Raw genomic sequence first — 23,167 nt, 5'->3', positions numbered from 1 at the left:
TCCACAATCTCTTCCGGAAAGGGGCCTGATAGCTGGTTCGTAGCAATTGACAATTCTTGGAGTTTTGTCAGGTTTCCAATTCCTGAAGGAATGCGCCCTGAGAGTCTGTTGGCTCGAAGGTTCAGATAGCTTAGGTTGGTCAAATTTCCAATTGAAGCAGGGATTGATCCTGTAAACTGATTCACTACCAAACTGAGTTCAACAAGAGACGTGAGAAACATAAGTTCTTTGGGGATGGGACCATAGAATGAGTTATTGGACAAATACAAGAACCTAAGATTGGTTAGTTGGCTGATTTCAATTGGAATGGCACCATTGAAATGATTTGAATCCAAGCCAAGATAGATTAGCCTAGAAAGGTTGCCAATGTGGGATGGAATGGCCCCATAGAATGCATTATAATAAAGATCAATTCTAGTTAAATAGGGAAGAGACGAGAAATTCAGATGATCAAAGTGTACCTTTAATGCCAGACCTAGTAATGTTAATGATCGATATCCTTCCAGCCTTGTTGCATCGAATTCCAATCCAGTTGCTGCAAGGATTGGCAGAAGATGACCAAGATGACAACTGGGACTGGCTGTAATTGTCAAGACGGGCTTTCCATGTTAAAAGAGCTTTCCCTTCATCTCCATTATTTAATATTTCAGATGCAGCATTCGTTGGAGAAGTAGAAAGCAATTGTAGCATTGCCATGCATACAGAAAGTAAGCAAAGTTGAATTAACATATTTACTGGATATCTCAAATGAACAAATTATCAGGAGTAATAAAATTTCTGCTGAGAAGCTGTTGGACTTCATCGAACGTATACAAGTACTTAGAGTTTACATAGAGTCGTTTACTTGAGTCGTTTCTTATCGACAAACATCAACTCGTGTCCTCATTTATGTTGAAAATTCCTGGTTAATCAATTACTTGGTATAGACACGGAACACATGTATAATCATTGCATTTCTTATATTCTTACATATGATTTACGTTGTCTTGTTGAAATTAACCTAATTAAAAAATTTAATTGCTATGTTATAAATCCAAAAAGGAATGGCTTTCTTATAATTGATGAGGTTATGGAATAACTAACATTGAAATTTTACTTTAGCAATATCGTTTTCATTAAATTTAATTTCCTTAAATTGCTTGTAGAATAAATTTGAATTGCGATTAAAATATTTGGGAAGGATTTTTAGAAGAATAATAGAAAAAGAAATTTCTCCAAATACTGCTTTAGTTAAAGGATTTTTGCATTATTTCTTAAGTTAATGGTTAAAGAATAAAAGTATTTAGCAAGAAAAAAATGGGGCTTGTATCCAAAGAAGTTAAAAATAAGGGATAATATCAGAAACCTCCCCTTAGGTTTCTTTTAATATCACCTGATACCCCTAAGGTTTCAAAAATATCACTTACCTCCCTTACTTTAGTTATTTGTGTAACAAAATTTTTAAAAACCCTAAACTATCCTTTCACTTACTAAATAAAAATGTTCCTAAGTTACTTTGTTCACTTCAAGAAAACCATCACTTCAAAAGCAATCTCCTGTAGTGCTACTACATCACAATGCTATACCAAATAAAAATATAAATTTGAAAAATAAAAATGATATTTGAAAAGAAATACATTTGTATCAATTTAATTCGATATGCTCAAAATCGATTTCTTATGAATTTACATTTTTTCCACCATCTTCTTAACCCTTGCTCAAACCATGAAATTATACCAATTATTATAAAAATCAACTCAAAATAAGCAAATAAATAGTACCCCACTTTATCACAATCACAAAAAGTAAAAGATAAATAAAATTTAATTTATTATAATTTGTAATGTAATATTGCATATTCATCCAAAAAATATGAGTAAGAGAGAATGATGGAGAAAAGGGAAAAAAAGAAGAAAGTGACTTCCATTTTTTTTTTTAATTTTGAGCTTCATTTATTTAATGTGTTGTAAATTATGTGTTAAGTGAGGGTTAGTATAGTCTTTTTACAATTATTAGGGGAGGTAAGTGATATTTCTAAAACCTCAAGGGTGCTAAGTGATATTAAGAGAAACCTCAAGGGAGGTTTATGATATTATCCCTAAAAATAAAAATAATTTGAAAAAGAAAACTGGATGGTTCAAAACCACAACGGATTTTTTGTCTCACTTCCTGTGGCACACTCTTTACCTATTTTTTATTATATTGCTATTTTTCCTTTATAAACATTATATTTTAGTTCTTTTTTGTTTCCTTGAGATCCATTAACTATTAACTGAGTAATATACAAAATTTAACAAACTCAAAATATCAAAATGAATAAAAAATGAGATTTTTTATGAATTTTCTGCTGCATTTTTAATTTTTTATTATATATTACCTTTTTGAAACTATTGTATTTATTTTTTATTCAATTAATAGTCATTGGATCTTAAGGAAAAAAAAGAACTAAAATATGAAGGAGAAATAACAATATAATAAAAGTGAGATAGAAAGTGACACAGAAAATAAGATAGAAGATCCGTTGCGGTTCAAAATCAATCTACACGTTGAGTTCAGCAATCCATTTGATGATATGTTCAGTTTATTTATTTTTTCCTAACAAGGAAAGGGTATGATTTAAGAAGCAGGAAAGGGTAGGAAGATTGAAATTCAAGATCTCTAAATCCTAGGCTTGATGCTAAGCTTGGAAGTTGATTGGATACATCATCACCTACGAAGTTTCAATTGAAGTCTTTGGATTTGGCCCTTCCGTTTCGTGTAAATGTTATTCAATTGGAATAGTTGGAATAATTTAGTTGGAAGATATGGTTGGTGCGAAACTTTAAGCTGATCCATGTTTTACTTCATAATGGAGTGATTAGGTTGTAATTAAGAATTACTGCTTAGATGGTAATTCTTGAATATGTTTATAATAATTAACTCCACTTTGCGCTTTTAAACTTATACTATTTTTCTACTTTGCGCTCTAAATTTTAATTTTGGACACTTTGTGCTATAAATTCTCAAGTTTGTCATATTTAAGTCTAATCAATGATAACATTAACAAAATTAACATCATAAAGTACCCTGCAAATTAGTGATAATTTGCTGAAAGTGGTGAAAAGGAGTTAAGGTATCTTAACTAGAATGAAACAATACATTGCTGTTAATTTGCATATTTTATTTCATTCATTTTGCTAACAATAATAGCGATTTGGATCATAGATATCAAGAAAAATGTGCTCAAAACAGTCAAAGGAGCCAAGCAATCGCAACTAGCTACAACAAAATGATATATTTTCAATAATTTGCACTACCATTTATCTTGTTAATCTTGATGACATTGTAATTGATTAGATTTAAATAGGATAAACTAAAAATCTAACGTGTAAAGTATCCAAATTTAAGAGTTTAAGGTATAAAGTGTTCAAAATTAAAATTTAAGGTGCAAAGTAGAAAAGTGATACAAGTGAATGCAAAGTGGAATTAGTCCATGTTTATAATTGATTAGATTGCAACCACCTATGAGTGGACTTGGCGTAAATGACTATTCTTGTTCTTTCTTTCTAATGCATTAATTGTTGAAATTTTGCAAGTAAGATATCAATAGTGGTTGAACTGAAGTTATTATTGTAGGGTCATTCATGTGTTAATTGTCTTGAAAAATAAATTTAAATTGAGAAAGTGTCTAAATACAAAGGAGAAGGACAATAATAGTTAATGAAAATTAGTGATTACATGGTAATTATTGACAAAAAGAAAAATTGTAACTTTTGACTCTGTCTATACCCACTAATGCGTGCATTCGTGTGGGGGGAATTCCAAGTCCAGTCAAAGTATTATATTTGCATTTCCATGTCTTCTAATTTGGTAAACATACGTATTGGTGCTAGGACATCCAGTTCCTGATGAAATCATTATAAAGCAGGGTTTTGAAGAAGAAGATATGATCAAATTATGAATCAGAGACGTACAAATCCATCAAGTTATAAAATTAAGAGAAGATTAGCAGTACCTTACAAATTCTCTCATCACATTATCTAGCGCACTAAGCAGTACCTTACTTGTCTTTCGTGTTTTTGTTTTGTGCCTGTATTTATGTCGGTTTACTTTTTAATTTTTTTCCTAGTAGCAAAGGGATAGGATTTAAGAAGTGTAGAAGAACAAGGAAGGAATTTAAACTTAATACCTTAAAGTCTTGAAATTTCAACCTTAATCACTAAATCAATACTTTCTCGGTACGGGTATTTTAGGGTAATAGATGAATCAAAAATAACAGAACAGGTCTCAATCTCATTAACTTACTACTACAGATAGTCCGTATTTACTGAATTCATACAAAAATAACATGCTCAATTGCATAGGTCTTTATCCCTATTATGATGACAATTGAGATGGTATCTTTTACGTTCAATTTACTCCCCTTCCTCTTAGTATAGAACCAGTTGTAAAAACATTACTGTTCTAGAACAAAAACACAAGCAATATCAAAAAGTCACAGTGTTTGGGCTTCAGACGTGATCAAGTCAACCAAAGTCAAGTCTGAGGTTTCGATTAAGTTGAAGGGCAAATAGCCAAATAGTTCAGTTCCATAGTTTTTCTTTCTTTTGTGCTCCTTTCTTTTTCTTCTTCTAAGATACTCCATCTTAATTAGTTCAACATTCTCTTGCCGCGTCATTTGTTGAATCCGCCTCTGAACATTGTTGTAGACATCATGAACTCTAAGTATGAGGCTCCACCATACACTAATGCCTTGGTGAAAGATTGTCGGCCATTATGCAAGTACTGATCTAACACAGTTATAGAGGGAGAAACAAATGTGCTAATTTTTTTGGCAAATTTGAAAGTGAAATTCGGCCATCACTTTGTTAATGTGACCAACGTCTTGTTGGATTAGGACCACTCCTTTTTGTAGATAAATTTGTATAGTTCTAATTAGTTATTTCTTCTCTACTATAAAAAAAAAAAAAGCAAAATACACGCATTTGGATGTCCCTCCCCACCTTTAACTCCTGATTTTATCGACCATCAAGAAACTAAACATATATTTATGATAAATGATTATAGAAATTATTCTACATGAATTCCAAATTAGGAAAAGCAATGAAGCTACCAGGATTTGAATCCTGAGGGAAAGCTTCACTTATTTGATTTTCATGAAATATCTAATCATTGAGTCCTGTTAAGTTTCCAATGGTGGCAGGAATACGTCCTGTTGAATTTACTTTATCTAAAGGCATATAATTCACTTCTTTTGCCCCACCTCCGAATAAAATCGGGAACTTGAATAATTGGTAAGGTTGTCATTATATTAATTTAACAGAGATTTGAGCTTAAAGTTGAATGCCAAGTTGGTCAAGAGACGTGGGTTCCCATTTTCGTCAGTAGTGAAACTTGAAGGCTGATTTTGACTAAAGGGAAAAAAAGGTGGTCGAGTTGCTCAATTCTGCAACAGATTGTGGAATTTGATTGGTAAGGTATTGTGTGAAAGATCAAATTCCACAAGAATTTTAACCATCTCGATTTCTACAGAACAGGTCCCCAAAGAAAGTCATTTTAAAAAAAGAAAGCAGCAACAAAGTGAAGTCGCCAGAGTTTCCAATTAAAACAAGTGAGGAATTTGACTGAGGAGATTGTTTCCTGATAGATTGATCCACAGGAATTCTCTGCTTCTCATTAGTGTTTTGATAAATTCGGGTTTTCAACAATTCACTAAACACATGCATAAGTCTGGACTTTGGTACATAATTCTCGCTGAAAATAATATCCAGTGGCCTAAATTTGCCCGGAGAAGTCCTCCTCCCCCACCCCACCTTCGTATGCTTGTTGGTTTGCTTATTTTTGTTTTCGAATTTCATCGTCTGACTTCTTAAATTTCTTGCTCAAGATCAATAGGAAACAAAAAGCTGTATTGTAAAACGTTTCTTTACTTTAGAGCAAATTACTCGTCACACAACGATTTCCAAATTGTGCTGTTAATATGCGTTTGGTTGTTCATTGTGCAGCATTTAGTTGCTTCCATCAGGTAGTGCTAATCAGGTTATCCTCCTATATTTGCAGCCTCTTCCGATTGTGGACCAATTAATTTTAGTGCTTTAATACTTGCTATAAAGAAGAAAGATCGTTCTAGTTTTAGTTGCTGGAGGCTCTAATGCTTCCAGATCCAAACGTGTGAGACATTTGAATGATGAATGTGTGTTGAGAAATCTAGTTGAAAGCTTTCCTAATTCTGATTTTTAACCAAGAAGCAAGAACACTGTATATATATGATGCATCATTATTATCGTTGCCATGTTTGATTTTTTGACACACACAACACAAAACTTTATTGATTTTCCTTAGAAGTTTATATACATACTTCCCGCTATTGAACCTTTGTGACGTTTGTCCCAAGCGAAGGACAAGAAAATTGGTGTAACTGATGGGATATCCAAATCTATATCCCTACAAGCATATGCTCAGCCAAGTCACATCTTTAACATTACTCCTTTCCTGATGCACAAAACTCTACTAAACTTTTCTACCACGGACCGGGTAACGCAGGTACTTTCTTTAGTGCTCCATTTCCAAGACCCTGGCTCAAGCTGTTCAAAGTATCAGATCCAAAAATTAGAAGATTAGCAGTCATAGGGATGCGTGTACCTTGGAGTCAAGTTTTGAGAGTGAAATTCGTGCGCAGTAACACTCTAACTAGATATTTATCCCTGCTTTTGCACTTACATTTCATTACATACTTAAACCAACGGGTCCAAGCAAAATTTAGCCAAAACGTAATCAGTTGCAAACCACAAGAACAAGAAATTTTGGATAAAGAAAAGGAAAGATACGTACACGCAGAAGCTCTAAAATTCATGATTTTCAGATCAAGAAGTTGTCCGATTGTGACCATTGGGAATATGTCGAATTGAGATGGTGTTTCCTTCAATAGTTGGACAGACACTTGTTTCATGGTTGGCCTTAACTGGGGATTTGGTTTTATACATGACAATGTCAGCTTTGCCACCAACACCAATTGTTTTGACTCTTGATTACTTGAAAAAGAAAGTCGAGGGTCCACAAGATCTTTCAGTAATACATTATATGCTGTTGATAATGGTGCTGATATGAAATCACCTGGATGCTTGCCCATGATCACTTCTAAAGCCAATCCTCCAAAACTATAAACATCACATTTTTCATTTACTTCCAAGGTATAAGCAAGTTCTACAATTCACCAAATCAGAAATCACTTCAGACTATTGTGCAGATGAACCCCTTCAAATATTTTAATTATATTCAAGAAGCAAAACTGTTTAACTGAATTTAGTTTTAAGTACATATCGATTAATTGAAAAAGGGAATCTAAAGATAAAAGCTAGATTCCTTTGAGCAAAGAGCAGTATACCTGGAGCAGCATATCCATAAGTTCCTGCAAATGACGTCCAACAAGATGAATCAGGCCTGATGAGTCTTGCAGTACCAAAGTCAGAGATGTGAGCTTGATACTTGGAATCTAACAGAATGTTTTTGCTAGATATATCTCGATGAACTATAGAAGGCAAACAATCTTGATGAATGTAGGACAATGCTTTTGCCACATCTTTGACAATGTTTACCCTCTTGATCCAATCGAACATGGATGCTGTTTCATCATTGCTCAATAACTGCATCAAGCTTCCACCTTTCAAGAATTCATACACCAAGAAAGTGTGTTGTGTATGTGAACAGAAGCCATAGAGCTCCACAATGTTACGATGCCTAATATTTGTTAGCGCCTGGATCTCATTGGTGAAATCTTTCAACCTCCTCAAGGCATCACCATCTGTTGCATGAAGTTTCTTGACAGCAACAACTTGACCATTTGGCAGCTCTGCTCTAAAAACCCTTCCACATCCTCCCACTCCAATGCAATACTTGGGGTCAAAATTTTCTGTTGCATCAATGATGTTCTCATAGACCATTTTTCCATCAAAGCTCCAGCTAGCAAACAAATTTCCTGTTAATTCCTGAGATTTATTCTCCACATGTCTTGTATGTGACTGTGAACGGATTAAAATGCTCACAACTACTATCAAAAGAAACATGGTTCCTAATAGTGGAAGGACATTTAGCAAAATAATCCTTTTACTTGTCCTTCTACTGGTTTCCTTTTGAGTTGATCGAGGGCAAGGCTTCAATCCGACAAATCTGCCACATAAACCTTTATTGTTTCTCAAGGCATCAAATGGAGCTTTTTGAAATGCAATAATGTTGGGAAGAGGACCTTCCAATTGATTGTAGGATATATCAATAGATATCAGACTGAAGCAATTATCAAAGCTGGAGGGGATGGTTCCTGTTATTCTATTATGTGATGGATTAATCTTCTCAATGCTTTTCAAATCGCCTAGCTCTGGTGGCAATTTGGATTCCACCATGTTTTGGCTGAGATCAAGAGTTTCTAGCGAGGGAAGAATTCCTATTTGAGACGGTATGCTTTCAATGAGTGCATTGTGGCTCAAATTCAGTTCCAATAGCTGTGTGCAATGGCCTAATTTTTCTGGAATATGGCCACTAAGATTATTGGCCGACAAACTTAGATTTAAAAGTGCACCAATTTCTAATGGTATATTTCCTGATAGATGGTTCTTGTCAAGCTTAAGCTCAAGCAACAAATTCAACTTCCCCAGACTTCTTGGAATGTTCCCGTGTAAGCGATTAGAAAAAAGGTGAAGTTGTTGCAGGCGAGATACTTCGCCAAGCCCTGTTGGTATTCTGCCAGAAAGATTGTTGTTCGAGATCTTCAGCATTGTCAAATTCAGAAAGGCGCTCCAATTCCAAGACAACTCACCATAAAATTTATTGTTGCTCAAGTTAATATGGTCCACTTGTGGATAAACTCCAAAATCTTCAGAGATATTTCCTGATAGTTGGTTTCTTTGGATAGTTATAGCTTTTAGGCTTCAACAGTTTTTCAAGCTTCTTGGAATGGAGCCCACAAAGTTATTATCTTGTACTGTGAACCACTTCAGTGAGCCACCATTGCAAATGTTTTGGGGCAAATGACCAGTAAGATTGTTTTCATTTACTTGTAGCATTTGTAGATTGGTAAGATTACTGAATACATTTGGAAGAACACCACTTAGTTGGTTCGTGAAAAGAAGAAGAACAACTAGTGTCTTCATATTTCCCAATTCAGGAGGGATAGCGCCATGTAAGTTGTTTTCATAAAGTATCAATTCAGTTAATCTTGTTAAATTTCTAATGGCTGAAGGAATATGCCCTGTGACATTGTTTCCATAAAGGGATAAAGAAGTTAGCTTTTCCAATTTAGCAATAGAATCAGGAATCTTCCCTATGAGATTGTTATTATACAGCTGAAGAGTCTCTAGAAATATGAGTTTTCCAATCTCTTCGGGGACAGGTCCAGATAGATAATTATTGAAAAGATAGAGCAAAGTCAAGTTTCCTAAGTTTCCAATAGACCGTGGAATGGGTCCGGTGAGCATGTTCTCAGCAAAAGAGAGTTCGACGAGTGATTGGAGTTTTCCAATCTCTTCTGGAAAGGGACCTGATAGCTGGCTAATCGCAAAAGAAAGGAGATTGAGTTTTGTCAAGTTTCTAATTCCTGAAGGAATACTTCCTGAAAGATTGTTGGTTCCTAAGCCTAGAATGGTTAGGTTGGTCAGATTTCCAATAGAGGTAGGAATTGATCCTGTAAACTCATTCAGTTCCAAAACGAGTTCAACAAGAGATGTGAGAAACATAAGCTCTTTGGGGATGGGGCCATAGAATGAGTTATTGGAAAGGTACAAGAACCTAAGGTTGGTTAGTTGATTGATTTGAATTGGAATGGCACCAGTGAAGTGATTTGAATGCAAGCCAAGATGGGTTAGTCTAGAAAGATTACCAATCTGGGATGGAATGCTTCCATGGAGTGCATTTTCATAAAGATCAATATAGTTAGATTGGGTAGAGACAAGAAATTGAGATGATCAATTGTACCTTTAATGCCAGAACTAGTAATGTTAATGACTGATATTCTTCCAGCTTTGTTACATCGAATTCCAAGCCAATTGCTGCAAGAATTGGAAGAAGCCGACCAGGATGACAACTGGGATTGGCTATGACTATCAAGACTGGCTTTCCATGTTAAGAGAGCTTTCCCTTCACTTCCATTTCTTGATAAAGCATCTGCATGCATTTGGGAAGTAGCATTTATTGCAGAAGTAGAAAGCAACTGTAGGATAGCCATGGGTACAAAAACTAAACTACTGACACTCAGTATTCTTCAGGATGAACATATTTACTTCCTGGTGATGTTCTCAAGAGAAACCTTTTGCTGTGAAGCTGGTGGCCTTCGTTGCATATATGCAAGTATTTATGGAGTTGTAGATCCAAAAAATGGATCCCGCCACCAAAGATCAATTCCAATCCTCATCTATGTAGCAAAAAAGTCCTGGTTCTTAATGAATTACTACTTGACATAGATGACAGACATTGATTACATGTATCACAAGTTGAATGCATTTATGCATTTGTTGAGAGCACTCATGTAATACCAACATTTAGCTTTTGCTTTAGAAATATAATCTTCATTGAATTTAATTTTATTAATTTTCATAAGGACTAAATTTGATTCATTAAAGTTTAAAGTCAAAAATTTGAAATTTTTTGAAGTTTTCTTAAGGATTATGATAATGTATGCTATATGAGCGTTACCATTTCTATTAAACCTATTGTTTTCTAGAGTTTGCCTTTGCCTTATGTATTAGGGAATTAAATCATATGGTGTTTTAAGAGAGAATCAATGGAAGTAATATATGTAACTCGTTTCGTTGTTATTATTATTATTATTATTATTATTATTATTTTGGGCATTTAACTAGTTTCTTCAGTGGTTCACATAATCGGACACAAATTTTGGGTATAATGCACATAATCATGTTCCATAATGATCAATTGACAGAATTAAGAATAAAGCTCTTAATTCATTTTCTATGACTTTGGGTTGATCAAAATCCACATTTACAAAAGTCAAAATTTGATGGACTATGACTAAGACATCGCTTATGATTAATTAGGAACTAAGGGTGTATCCTTTTCCCGTAGGTTTTGTTCTTTTCAAGAAACTTGTCAATACGGCTACTAAGCCTTTGTTTCAGTCCCGCCTTTAAGTTCTTGATGTTTTAATTGTCAAAGGCGTGCTTTCATGGTTTGATAAAATGGAAAATTATTTGGCAATTAAAGATTTAGGTGGCCAACTCTCCATCTCTATTGGTTTCTTTATTCAGAAAACTTTAAAGAACCAATTCTAGAGTCTTAATTTAAAGGAAGAGTTAGTGCTTAAGTTCAGCCTATTACTTTTTTGGCTTTATAATGGAGCAACCAAGTTGGTTTAATTAATACTTAGTGCTTAACTGATAATCATTGACTAATCATTTACTCTAAGATTGAGAAATCTTTGGATTTTGGGAGTAATTAACAGTTAACCAAAGACGTGGATAATCTGTGCCATCATTCAATTGGAAAAAAGACGTGGATAATCTCACTTAATAATCGCTCAATAAGCTCGCAAGCACCTTGCAACAGTGAACGATTTTTTTAACCCTCAATAAGTTTCAAACTTGCTCGCAGGCACCCTGTAATGTTGAGAATAGCATTCTCAAGCGATTTTCAGCTTGATTTTTCGCATTTTTTTTGCAGACGGATGTTGAGAATAACATACTCCGGCAGTTTCCAGATTATTTAACGCCAGTCGCTAATCAGGGCGTGATTAACTTTTGTTGGGTGTTTCCAATCATTGACATAATCATAACTTATTATTATATGGAACAGGAGGAACACGTGAACAAAATTTTAGTGCCGCTGTCGAGGCAATAGCTCATAGATAAGGCATCGGAGATGCCAAGAAGAGGAGATGCATGAAGAGAGTTACGCAAATAGTTTAGAAAATGTGTTCGAATACGTTCAAAAAAATGGAGTATATTCCCAAAATACGTATCTAAGTTATGACTATTATAGAGATCAGGATAGGGAAGCACTATATCCAAATTGTTGAAAATATACGGTGTTTAGATGTAGGATGATTTCTAGGGACGAGGCATATTGGATGTTGAAAGACCGATCGGTTCTAGCTAATTTGAGATATGCAACGGTGTTTCAACTTTGGAAATATTTTACAAAAGTATGGGAGGAGAACTGCTTGGCAAGGAGACAAAGAATTAATAGTTGTTCCAGGCTTCAAGCAAGCAAAAAGATATAAGAATACATATCATGTTGTACTATTGGTTGCGTCGGGACCGTTAGTACCGGTAAGTCCTATCTGAATGCAGCTGATTGTTACGACGGATTATAACCTATTGGTTCACTAGGCATATAAGAAAATAAAGTTAACAGTAAAGGTTCATACTTTGAATACTAATGATAATAAGTATAGTAGTCCATAAAGGAAAACAATACCAACACTAAAAGTTTAACATCTATATTTAATTTAAAAATGCTCAAAAGCATGCTACTAGAAGCCAGTAATAAGCTGAGGTTAGAAAGAGATACCCAGATCATTAACACCCCCATCATCCCCAACCGCATCATCATTTCCAACGGCATCATTATTCCAAATCACAACCCCCAATAGTTTAACATCCTCAAGGATGCAAAAATCACTTAATAAGCTCGCAAGCACTCTGCAATAAGCATTACTTAATAGTCCGCAAGCACCAGCACCCTGCAATAGCTTATTGCAGGGTGCTTGCGAGCTTATTAACGATTTTTGCATCCCTGAAGATGTTAAGCTAATGGGGGATACAATTGGGAATGATGATGTGGTTGGGGATGATGGGGGTGTTAATGATCCAAAAATGCATCCAGTTTGAGAAGATAGAAAAGTTAACTCGGGAAGTAAAATCTTAATTCATTTATAGAATAATGGTCTCAATTCTCATGTTTTATATAAACTATATTTAGGAGAATAATCAAATAAGAAAGTTCTTCCTTTTGCCAATTTCTCATATTCCACCTTTACAATCCCCAACACAGTAGTAAGCAAGCTAAAAATCCTCTTTAGCTGCATAAAAAAACTAAATTGTACCCTGACAAACATCAATATCTTGAATGAAAAAATTTCTCAACTTGACAAAAAATCATGTTTTACCCAGAGGATAAGCTGCTTGAAAACTATTTGTACTATAAGAGATAGAAAATAATATCCAAACAATTCATAATAGTAATTTATTTCATGCAGTCACGTCAATGCTTTCTACTCCAAGATAGGACATTGATCATTCAATTTTTTGTGCTAACATGAATAGAAGATCATAACACAAAGTACAAAATTAGGTATGAACTATTACCAGAAATTACCTTAGATCTGCACTCATTCATAATGTCGATACACTCATTTCTTTCCATGCCAGTGAGACTTGAGGCAATTGAAACACTAAAATTTGGAATGCTATCAGTGATTGTTATGCAGATACAAGAAAGATATTAAGTGAACAATCCTATCATGAAAAAGAACAAAATAAAGATGTCTCAGAAGCGAAAAAGGGAAAAAATCATACATCAAGCATGATAATTTTGTAATTTATTTGAAAAATAATTAAGCACAAGTATCAAAGAATGCCAAGAAATCTCATGCTATGCATTCATCATTGCATTGCCCATGATTATTAAGCAGTCTTTAGCTAAACATGTATAAAATCATTCTCCATACAATATCGGGTAACACAAAATATCATAGTCAGGCGTTAAAACAATATCAAGATGAAGAATAAGATGGTAAACTCTAAAACATCATCTCTGGCTTAGAGAAAAGACTACATAGAACCTGATAGTTTGTTAGGTCCTATCTGAATGCAACTGATTGTTACGACGGATTATAACCTATTAGTTTACTAGGCATATAAGAAAATAAAATTAACAGTAAAAATTCATACTTTGACTACTTGAACACTAATGATAATAAGTATAGTAGTCCATAGAGGAAAATAACACCAACACTAAAAGTTGAACATCTATATTTAATTTAAAAATGCTCAAAATCATGCTATTAGAAGCCAGTAATAAGCTGAGATTGGAAAGAGATATTCGGATCATTAACACACCCATCATCCCCAACAGCATCATCATTCCCAACCGCATCCCCCATTAGCTTAACATCCTCAGGGATGCAAAAATTACTCAATAAGTTCGCAAGCACCCTGCAATAGTGAACGATTTTTTTAACTCTCAATAAGTTTCGAATTTGCTCGCAAGCACCCTGCAATGTTGAGAATAGTATTTTCAAACGATTTCAATTTTTTTTTGCAGGCTGATGTTGAGAATAGCATACTCCGGCTGTTTTCAGATTGTTTAACGCCAGTCACTGATCAGGGCGTGATTGACTCTTGTTGAGCGTTTCCAATCATTGACATAATCGCAGTTTACTATTATATGGAATAGGAGAAATACGTGAACAAAATTTTAGTGCCGCTATCGAGGCAACAGCTCATAGATAAGGCACTGGAAATGTCGAAGAAGAGGAAATGAGAGATGCATGAAGAGAGTTACGCAAATAGTTTAGAAAAATACGTTCAAAGGAATGGAGTATATTCCCAAAATGCGTATCTAAGTTACAGCTATTATAAGGATCGGGATAGGGAGGCACTAGATCCAAATTATAAAAAAAAAACGGTATTTGGATATAAGATGATTTCTACAGACGAGGCATATTGGACGTTGAAAGACAGATCGGTCCTGACTAATTTGAGATATGCAACGGTGTTTCAGTTTTGAAAATATTTTACAATAGTATGGGAATGGGACTGTTTGGCAAGGAGACAAAGAATTAATGGTTGTTTCAGACTTCAAACAAGCAAAAAGATATAAGAATACATATCATGTTGTACTATTGGTTGCGTAGAGGACCGTTAGTGCCAGTAAGTCCTATCTGAATGCAGCTGATTGTTACGACGGATTATAATTTATTGGTTCACTGGACATATAAAAAAATAAAGTTAACAGTAAAAATTCATGTTTTGATTATTTTGAATATTAATAATAATAAGTATAGTAGTCCATAGAAGAAAAAACAATACCAACACTAGAAATTGAACATCTATATTTATTTTAAAAATGCTCAAAAGCTTGCTACTAGAAGCCAGTAATAATCTATGGTTGGAAAGAGATACCCGGATCATTAAAACCCCCATCATCCCAAACCGTATCATCATTCCCATCCGTATCATCATTCTCAAACGCATCCCCCATTAGCTTAACATCTTCAAAGATGCAAAAATTGCGCAATAAACTTGCCAGCACCTTGCAATAGTGAACGATTTTTTTAACGCTCAATAAGTTTTGAGCTTGCTCGCAAGCACCTTGTGATAGGGTGTTAATTATTAGTAATTTTATTGTTAATTTTCCTCTTTATCCTTGCCAAATATTGTTTTAATTGTCAATATATATTTATATTTGGTATTTGGATATACTTTCAGAAAGTGGAGCAGAAACCTTCTTGAGAAGATTATTGTGAAACTCTATACAATTGGCCCATATGCATGGTGTAAACCAACGTCCTTTTCTTTCTATGATGAAAAGGAATTGAATTGCATTTGGCTGGCCAACATCTCAATTAGGTGGGGACCGCGAAGACTTGACCATTGTGTAAAGACACATTTTTGGTTTGCTTTCTTATTTGTGAACGTGTGCACTTGGTCAAAGGAAACCGACAAACCATAGTTGGCTTTGCTTTTGTTTTCGGTGGAGTTGATTAGGTAGGGAAGGAATGTTTTCTTTTGTAAGCGGGGAGTGAAGTTTCGAATAGGCTTGTTTTTATGTGTGGGAGAGCCGCACATTTCCAGAGCTCAGTTTTTCTTCTTCTCTTCCGTCTGGGAAGAGGAGTTTTTAGTTTTGGGGTGAAGATTTCTTGCGTGTCTTGTTTTCTTCCGTCTCTTCCATGAGACTATTTTTATTGTATTAGACTACAGAGAATACAATTCTTATTTTTAATTATTAGTAAGAGATAAATGTCTTTGAGTTCAATTAAATTGCGTGGGAATTTTCTTATGAGGCGTGGCTAATTTTCTCCTCTAGTCAAGGATCAACGCGAAGACGCAGTCCCAAATATCTGTGAGATCTAATTAATTTTACGTGTTCCTTAATTTATTAATATTTGCATGTTTTCTATTTTAATTTCCATGGGATTATTTTGTTAATTGTATATCAAGGGCCCGATGTGCAATTTGACTTATTAATCTCTTGTCAAATTAATCAATTAAATCCGTAATTGTTTAGTTGGTTAATATTAGTGACAACTAGTATTTTCACATACTAGGGGGACATGCAATCTGATTTAAATAACCCTCGTAGCGTGTTATTAATTTGGGTTAGGCTTTTCTAGTTTTTAATGCAATTAGGAAATTAATTCCTACGGTCGTACCTAGGAGTATTTCCTGGTTAGGGGTGATCAACGGTCGTACCTTGGTTATCAATAAATTAAGGAAAAGCTGGTCGTTAGAGTTTATCGGCGACTATAACTAACCTGTTAATAAAATTAAGTGAACCTTCTTTGCATCAGTGATCGGATGAATGGACTGTGTCTGCGTAGTTGTATCCTTGGCTAGAATTTATTTATCATTTATTTAATTGATATTTACAATTGTATTAATTAATTAATTATTTTTGGTTAAATTATTTAATTATTTTTAGTTAAATTGTTTAATTATTTTTAGTTTATTTCTGATAAAAATCCCCCGTGTCCCGAACTTGAAAAGAATCGAATTTTTTCCAGTCTCTGTGGATTCGACCCTACTCACTACTATACACAGAAAATTCATTTTTCTCGAGTAGGTATTTATTATTGCACAGGCTCGACACCTGTCAATTTTTGGCGCCGTTGCCGGGGACTGGCGTTAATTATTTGTTTCTTTTTAAGTTCATTTTTGTTCTAATTTTCTGGTATTTTTCTAGTTTATGCCTCGCTCTTCTCGTACAGGCGAATTAATTTTCGATCCTGAAGTAGAGAAGACCGCACGTAGAACGAGGAAAGAAACCAGGCGGCTCAGGGAGGAGCAATACGATATTGCTCCTCAGGAATTTGATCCAGAGGTTGAGCCGACAAATTTGTCTGGTGACAATTCAAGTGATTCAGACCAAGAGGAAGTCACTATGGCAAATGCACGAACACTAAGGGAGTTGGCTGCTTCTGATTTAAATCAGCAGCCCTTGTGCATTACTTTTCCACATTTAAATGATGACACTCCCTTTGAACTAAAATCTGGTCTAATTCATCTCTTGCCATCTTTTCATGGTCTACCAGGTGAGGAGCCCTACAAGCACTTGCAAGAGTTCGACGTCGTTTGCAACAGTATGAAGCCTCCGGGAATTACAGAAGAGCAAATAAAGATGAGGGCTTTCCCCTTCTCTTTGAAGGACTCTGCAAAAGACTGGCTCTACTACCTACCGCCTGGTAGTATCACCACGTGGGATCAATTGAAGAAAAAATTTCTGGACAAGTACTTTCCGGCGTCTCGAGCTGCGAGCCTGAGGAAAGAGATATGTGGTATCAAACAACACCCTAGCGAGTCTCTCTATGAGTACTGGGAGAGATTTAAGAAACTGTGCACCAAATGCCCTCAGCATCAGATAAGTGAGCAACTGCTCATTCAATATTTCTATGAGGGGTTGCTTTTCAGGGACAGAAGCATAATCGATGCTGCAAGTGGAGGGGCGTTGGTGAACAAAACCCCTCAAGGAGCATGGGAGTTGATTGAAGGGATGGCTGAGAACTCACAGCAGTTTGGTTCAAGAGAGGACATCCCGACGCGTAGGGTGAATGAGGTGGAAACGTCCTCTATCCAACAGCAGATCTCCGAATTAACATCTTTCGTAAGACAATTAGCTGTGGGGAGTGCTTCACATGTCAAAGTGTGTGGGGTATGCACTGCCGTGGGTCATCCTACGGAAATGTGTCCACTGGTTCAATAAGAAACTGCAGAACAGGTGAACATGGCTGGCCACGCGCCCGCGCCAAGAAAGCAGTACGACCCGTACTCAAGCACCTACAATCCTGGTTGGAGAGATCACCCCAACCTTAGCTATGGAGGAAATAGGCAGTCTAACTTTGTGCCAAATAGACAGCAAGGACACCAACAGCAGTACTATCCTCGCCCACCACCACCACTCCCTTCAAACTCGAGTCCGTCCATGGAAGAGATGATGAAGCAATTACTTGCTAATCAACAAAAGACGGATTCAGACCTGCAAAGCATGAGAAATCAACTAGGACAGGTACAATCATTGCAAAATCAAATGAATCAAATGGCTATAACAATCAACCGTTTGGAGTCCCAAGTTCAAGGAAAATTGCCATCTCAACCTGAGGCAAATCCAAAGAATGTAAGTGCAATGACTTTAAGGAGTGGCAAGGAAGTTCAAGAACCCGAACCGGTGATTCCTAAAGACAAGGACGATGAACGGATTGAGAAAGAATTGGAAGAGGAGGGCACAGACAACAAAAATGCAAAGGTACCCTCGAACCCAATTCCTACATCTAAAACTAATCCACCTCCCTTTCCTAGCAGGTTAGAGAAACCAAAGAAGCAAGACAAGGAAAAAGAGGTCCTGAAGATCTTTCGCAAGGTGGAGATCAACATACCCCTACTGGATGCGATTAAACAAGTACCCAGGTACGCAAAATTTTTGAGGGACCTGTGTGCCAACCGCAAGCGGTTGAAGGGGGATGAACGAGTTATAGTTGGGGAGAATGTTTCAGCAATTCTACAAAGAAAGCTTCCACCGAAATGCGGAGATCCAGGTATGTTTACTATTCCTTGTAGGATAGGTAATACTTTGATTGGAAAGGCCATGTTAGACCTGGGAGCCTCAATTAATGTCATGCCAAAGTCCATTTATGCTTCCTTAAACTTAGGCCCTTTGAAAGAGACTGGGATAATAATCCAATTAGCTGACAGGACCAATGCATACCCTGACGGGTTGATTGAAGATGTTTTGGTAAAAATTAACGAATTGGTTTTTCCAGCTGATTTTTATGTGCTCGACATGGAGGATGAACACTCCCGTGATCCGTCACCTTTGTTGTTAGGTAGACCCTTTTTGAGCACAGCCCGAACCAAAATTGATGTTAATAAGGGTACTTTGTCTATGGAATTTGATGGTGAGATTGTTCACTTTAACATCTTTGAGACCATGAAATATCCATCCGATTCAAATATTGGCTCTGTTTTCTCGGTAAATGTTATTGACCATGCTATACAGGAGGTTTTTGAAATTGAAGGCAGGGATGAACTAGAGGTCGTCCTGACCAGGCACTTTGAGTCCGAAACGACCTCTAGGGTAGAGTTGAGTGAAGAGCTTAAATGCGTGATTGGATCGTTGCAAACATTACCAACCACGAAGACAAGGTATGATCTTGCACCGATTTTCATACCCAAACCTCACCAAAGGTTACTTCCATCTGTGGTGCAGGCACCTGTCTTGGAACTAAAACCACTGCCGAAACACCTAAAGTATGTATACTTAGGTGAAGGGGAGACACTTCCAGTGATCATCTCCGCGGGTTTATCAAAGGTTCAAGAAGAGAAACTACTTCGAGTTCTTAGGGAACATAAGCAGGCGATAGGATGGACTATCGCCGACATCAAGGGAATTAGCCCTGCGGTGTGTATGCACCGAATTCGACTCGAGGAGAATGCTAAACCCGTACGGCAAGCTCAACGGAGATTAAATCCTCTCATGATGGAGGTCGTAAAGAAAGAGATTTTAAAACTGCTGGACGTTGGAATTATATTTGCAATATCAGATAGCCCGTGGGTAAGTCCAGTACAGGTGGTCCCGAAGAAGGCAGGGGTGACAGTGGAATCAAACCAAGAGGGTGAGCTCGTACCAATTCGAAAGCCCACCGGATGGCGACAGTGTATCGATTACCGAAAGCTAAATGCCGTCACGAAAAAAGACCATTTCCCCCTCCCTTTCATTGACCAGATGGTGGAGCGATTAGCATGTCGAGCTTACTATTGTTTCTTGGATGGATTTTCAGGTTATTTTCAAATTGCCATCGCACCCGAAGACCAAGAGAAGACTACTTTCACCTGCCCATTTGGAACATTTGCATACCGAAGGATGCCATTTGGATTGTGCAATGCACCTGCTACCTTCCAAAGATGCATGGTAAGTATCTTTTCAGAATATGTTGAGAAGATTATTGAGGTTTTCATGGACGATTTCAGTGTATATGGTGAAAGTTTTGAAAACTGTCTAGATAACCTGAAATTGATCTTAGTAAGGTGTATAGAAACTAATCTCGTGCTTAATTGGAAAAAATGTCATTTTATGGTTGAACACGGGATAGTTTTGGGTCATGTTGTATCATCTACAGGTATTGAGGTTGATAAGGCAAAAATAGATGTTATATCTACTTTACCTTACCCCGCGAGTGTGCGGGAAGTTCGTTCCTTCTTGGGTCACGCAGGTTTCTATAGAAGGTTCATCAAGGATTTCTCGAAAATTGGAGCACCCTTATTCCAACTTTTACAAAAAGATGTATCCTTCGAATTCGATGAAACATGTAAGGGGGCATTTGATAAGTTAAAGGAGTTATTGACCTCCTCACCTATTATCCAACCCCCTGACTGGAACCTCCCATTTGAGATCATGTGCGACGCCAGTGACTATGCAGTTGGTGCGGTATTGGGTCAAAGAGTAGGAAAAGCAGCTCATGCTATTTACTACGCATCTCGAGCCTTGAACGGAGCTCAATTGAACTATTCAACCACCGAAAAGGAGCTTTTAGCGGTTGTTTTTGCCTTAGAAAAATTTCGGTCTTATTTACTTGGTGCTAAAGTTATTATTTTTTCTGATCATGCAGCTTTACGGTATTTATTGACCAAGAAAGAGGCAAAACCGCGATTGATACGGTGGATATTGTTGTTACAAGAGTTCAACCTGGAGATCCGAGATAAGAAAGGGGCGGAGAATCTGGTAGCAGATCACTTGAGTCGAGTACAAGTCGTCGAAGATGACATCCCATTGAGAGAAGCATTCCCCGAGGAGCATTTATTTTCTATTAACTCATCTTTGCCTTGGTATGCAGATATTGTTAATTTTCTAGTCACTGACAAATTTCCTACAGGATGGCCTAAGGCAAAGAGAGACAAGTTGAGGAGCGATGCAAAGTTCTACATTTGGGATGATCCTTACCTCTGGAAGCGGGGTGCTGATCAAATCATCCGTAGAAGTGTAAGTGAAGTTGAATTTCAATCTATTCTAGCCTATTGTCACTCTTTTGCATGTGGAGGTCACTTTGGACCGAAGAGAACGGCTCGTAAGGTGCTAGAGAGTGGATTCTATTGGCCAACTCTATTCAAGGATGCCTACTCATTTTGTAAGTCATGTGATAAGTGTCAAAGAGTGGGTAATATCTCTCGGAGGGATCAAATGACTCAAACCCCAATGATTTTTGTTGAAATTTTTGACGTTTGGGGCATTGATTTTATGGGTCCTTTTCCTTCGTCCTTTGGTTTTTTGTATATATTGCTTGCTGTAGATTATGTTTCGAAGTGGGTAGAAGCAAAGGCTACCCGCACTAATGATTCCAAAGTGGTTGCAGAATTCGTTAAGTCTAATATTTTTGTTCGCTTTGGGATGCCGCGAGCAATTGTAAGTGATCGGGGTACTCATTTCTGCAACAAAACGATCGCTGCAATTTTTAGGAGATATGGTGTTTTGCACAAAATCTCTACATCCTACCATCCTCAAACAAATGGTCAGGCGGAAGCATCGAACCGAGAGATCAAATCAATTCTAGAAAAGATGGTCCGACCCGATAGGAAGGATTGGAGTGTGAGACTAGATGATGCACTATGGGCATATAGGACGGCATATAAAACACCCATTGGCATGTCCCCTTACCGATTGGTATTTGGAAAGCCATGTCATCTCCCGGTCGAGTTTGAGCATAGAGCATTTTGGGCGGTCAAACAATGCAACATGGATATCGAGGAAGGCGGAATTCAAAGAAAGTTACAATTACTAGAGTTGGAAGAAATCCGAAATGAAGCATACGAGAATGCAGTGATCTATAAGGAGAAGAATCGGATCTTTCATGACCAACAGATCTCTAGGAAGACATTCGTCTGCGGGCAAAAAGTTTTACTATACCACTCCAAATTGAAACTATTTCCAGGTAAATTACGTTCTCGTTGGATTGGCCCTTTTGTTGTGACTAATGTCTTTCATTATGGTGCAGTAGAGATTCAAAGTTTGAAAACGGAGAAGAAATTTGTGGTGAATGGTCATCGTCTCAAGCCGTATTATGAAGGATTTCCAATTGAACGGGTGGAGATGATGCAACTGGAAGACCCGATTTGCTTAGTTTAAGCAAATTCTGGACTCCGTCTAGCCAAAGACGTTAAAGAAAGGCGCTTTTGGGAGGCAACCCAATTTTTGATTTTGTTGGTTTTTGTTGTGCGATTCGTTAAATATGTCGTTTCTCATCTGGGTATTGCTTAAATTTGATATTTTTCTCTACTATGATCAGGACAGGTGATCATGGCGTGCCCATGCGAAGAGGGCACGCATTAAAGTTCCAACTTCAAGGTTTTGGAAAAGTGACCAAATGAGAAAAAAAAAAAGGCGAAATTTGATCAAAGATCTCAATACCTCAAATTCAGTAATTGTGGTTTTTGATGCATTAAAGAGGTTTAGAATGCATGTTTAGATCATTTTACATGTGCGTGAATGGTTTATTTTGACATAGAAATGATCTATGATACATTTTGGGAAATTGGGGTATCATTTGTAATTATTCCAAAGTTGAATTTCTGCTAAATTTTGCAGCAGAAAACGCGTTTTTTTTAATGAAACGCGCCACTGAATCGCGTTTTCATAGAATCGCGTTTTCAAATCTGCGCCTATAATTAAGAAAACGCGCCTTAAAAACGCGACAGGAAGTCGCGTTTTCTACCAAGTCGCGTTTTCCAGCCTGTTCAGAAACCAAAAACGCGTCTTCAAATACGCGACTTAAAGTCGCGTTTTCTCACGTAGTCGCGTTTTCAATGCTGCAAATTTGGTGAAGAAACGCGACTTCACAAAACGCACCTTGAGGCGCGTTTTCTTGAGCCGCGTTTTCTGAGCACAATGATCTGACCTCGGATCCTTTTAAAAAGGACGGCTTGGATCACTTTTCAACTCTACTTTTCTTCATGTTGGCTTGTTTTTCGTAAGTTTTAGTTCTTCGATTAATGTTTTTGTG

The 23,167-nt window shown here is 36.6% G+C and overlaps 1 protein-coding gene and 1 non-coding gene across 2 annotated transcripts; one reads left to right on the top strand and one right to left on the bottom strand.

Moving 5' to 3' along the window:
* Window positions 1–17,436: 17,436 nt before the first annotated feature.
* LOC113713115 (small nucleolar RNA R71) lies at window positions 17,437–17,543 on the bottom strand. The gene has a single exon (XR_003453445.1). It is a non-coding gene; the product is annotated as a small nucleolar RNA R71 (small nucleolar RNA).
* A 361-nt stretch (window positions 17,544–17,904) lies between these two features.
* Window positions 17,905–22,293, top strand: LOC140015264 (uncharacterized). Its single transcript, XM_072067201.1, has 7 exons — window positions 17,905–18,826; window positions 19,001–19,038; window positions 19,174–19,493; window positions 19,941–20,203; window positions 20,759–20,826; window positions 21,202–22,099; window positions 22,163–22,293. Exons 1-7 carry the CDS (start codon window positions 17,905–17,907, stop codon window positions 22,291–22,293), a joined length of 2,640 nt encoding a protein of 879 aa, XP_071923302.1.
* Window positions 22,294–23,167: the final 874 nt, after the last annotated feature.

This window comes from Coffea arabica, chromosome 10e (assembly GCF_036785885.1).
Source record: "Coffea arabica cultivar ET-39 chromosome 10e, Coffea Arabica ET-39 HiFi, whole genome shotgun sequence".
In the NCBI taxonomy this organism is placed as follows: Eukaryota; Viridiplantae; Streptophyta; class Magnoliopsida; order Gentianales; family Rubiaceae; genus Coffea; species Coffea arabica.
This window is presented reverse-complemented; position numbering and strand designations above follow the sequence as displayed.

Bases quoted from the DNA above. Each gene is read 5' to 3' on its own strand.
- LOC140015264 (XM_072067201.1), top strand. From the start codon at position 17,905: ATGGCTGGCCACGCGCCCGCGCCAAGAAAGCAGTACGACCCGTACTCA. The intron at 20,204-20,758 runs GTATAGAAACTA...TTGGTGCTAAAG, and splicing joins GAAATTGATCTTAGTAAGGT to TTATTATTTTTTCTGATCAT. The intron at 22,100-22,162 runs GTAAATTACGTT...ATTATGGTGCAG, and splicing joins CAAATTGAAACTATTTCCAG to TAGAGATTCAAAGTTTGAAA.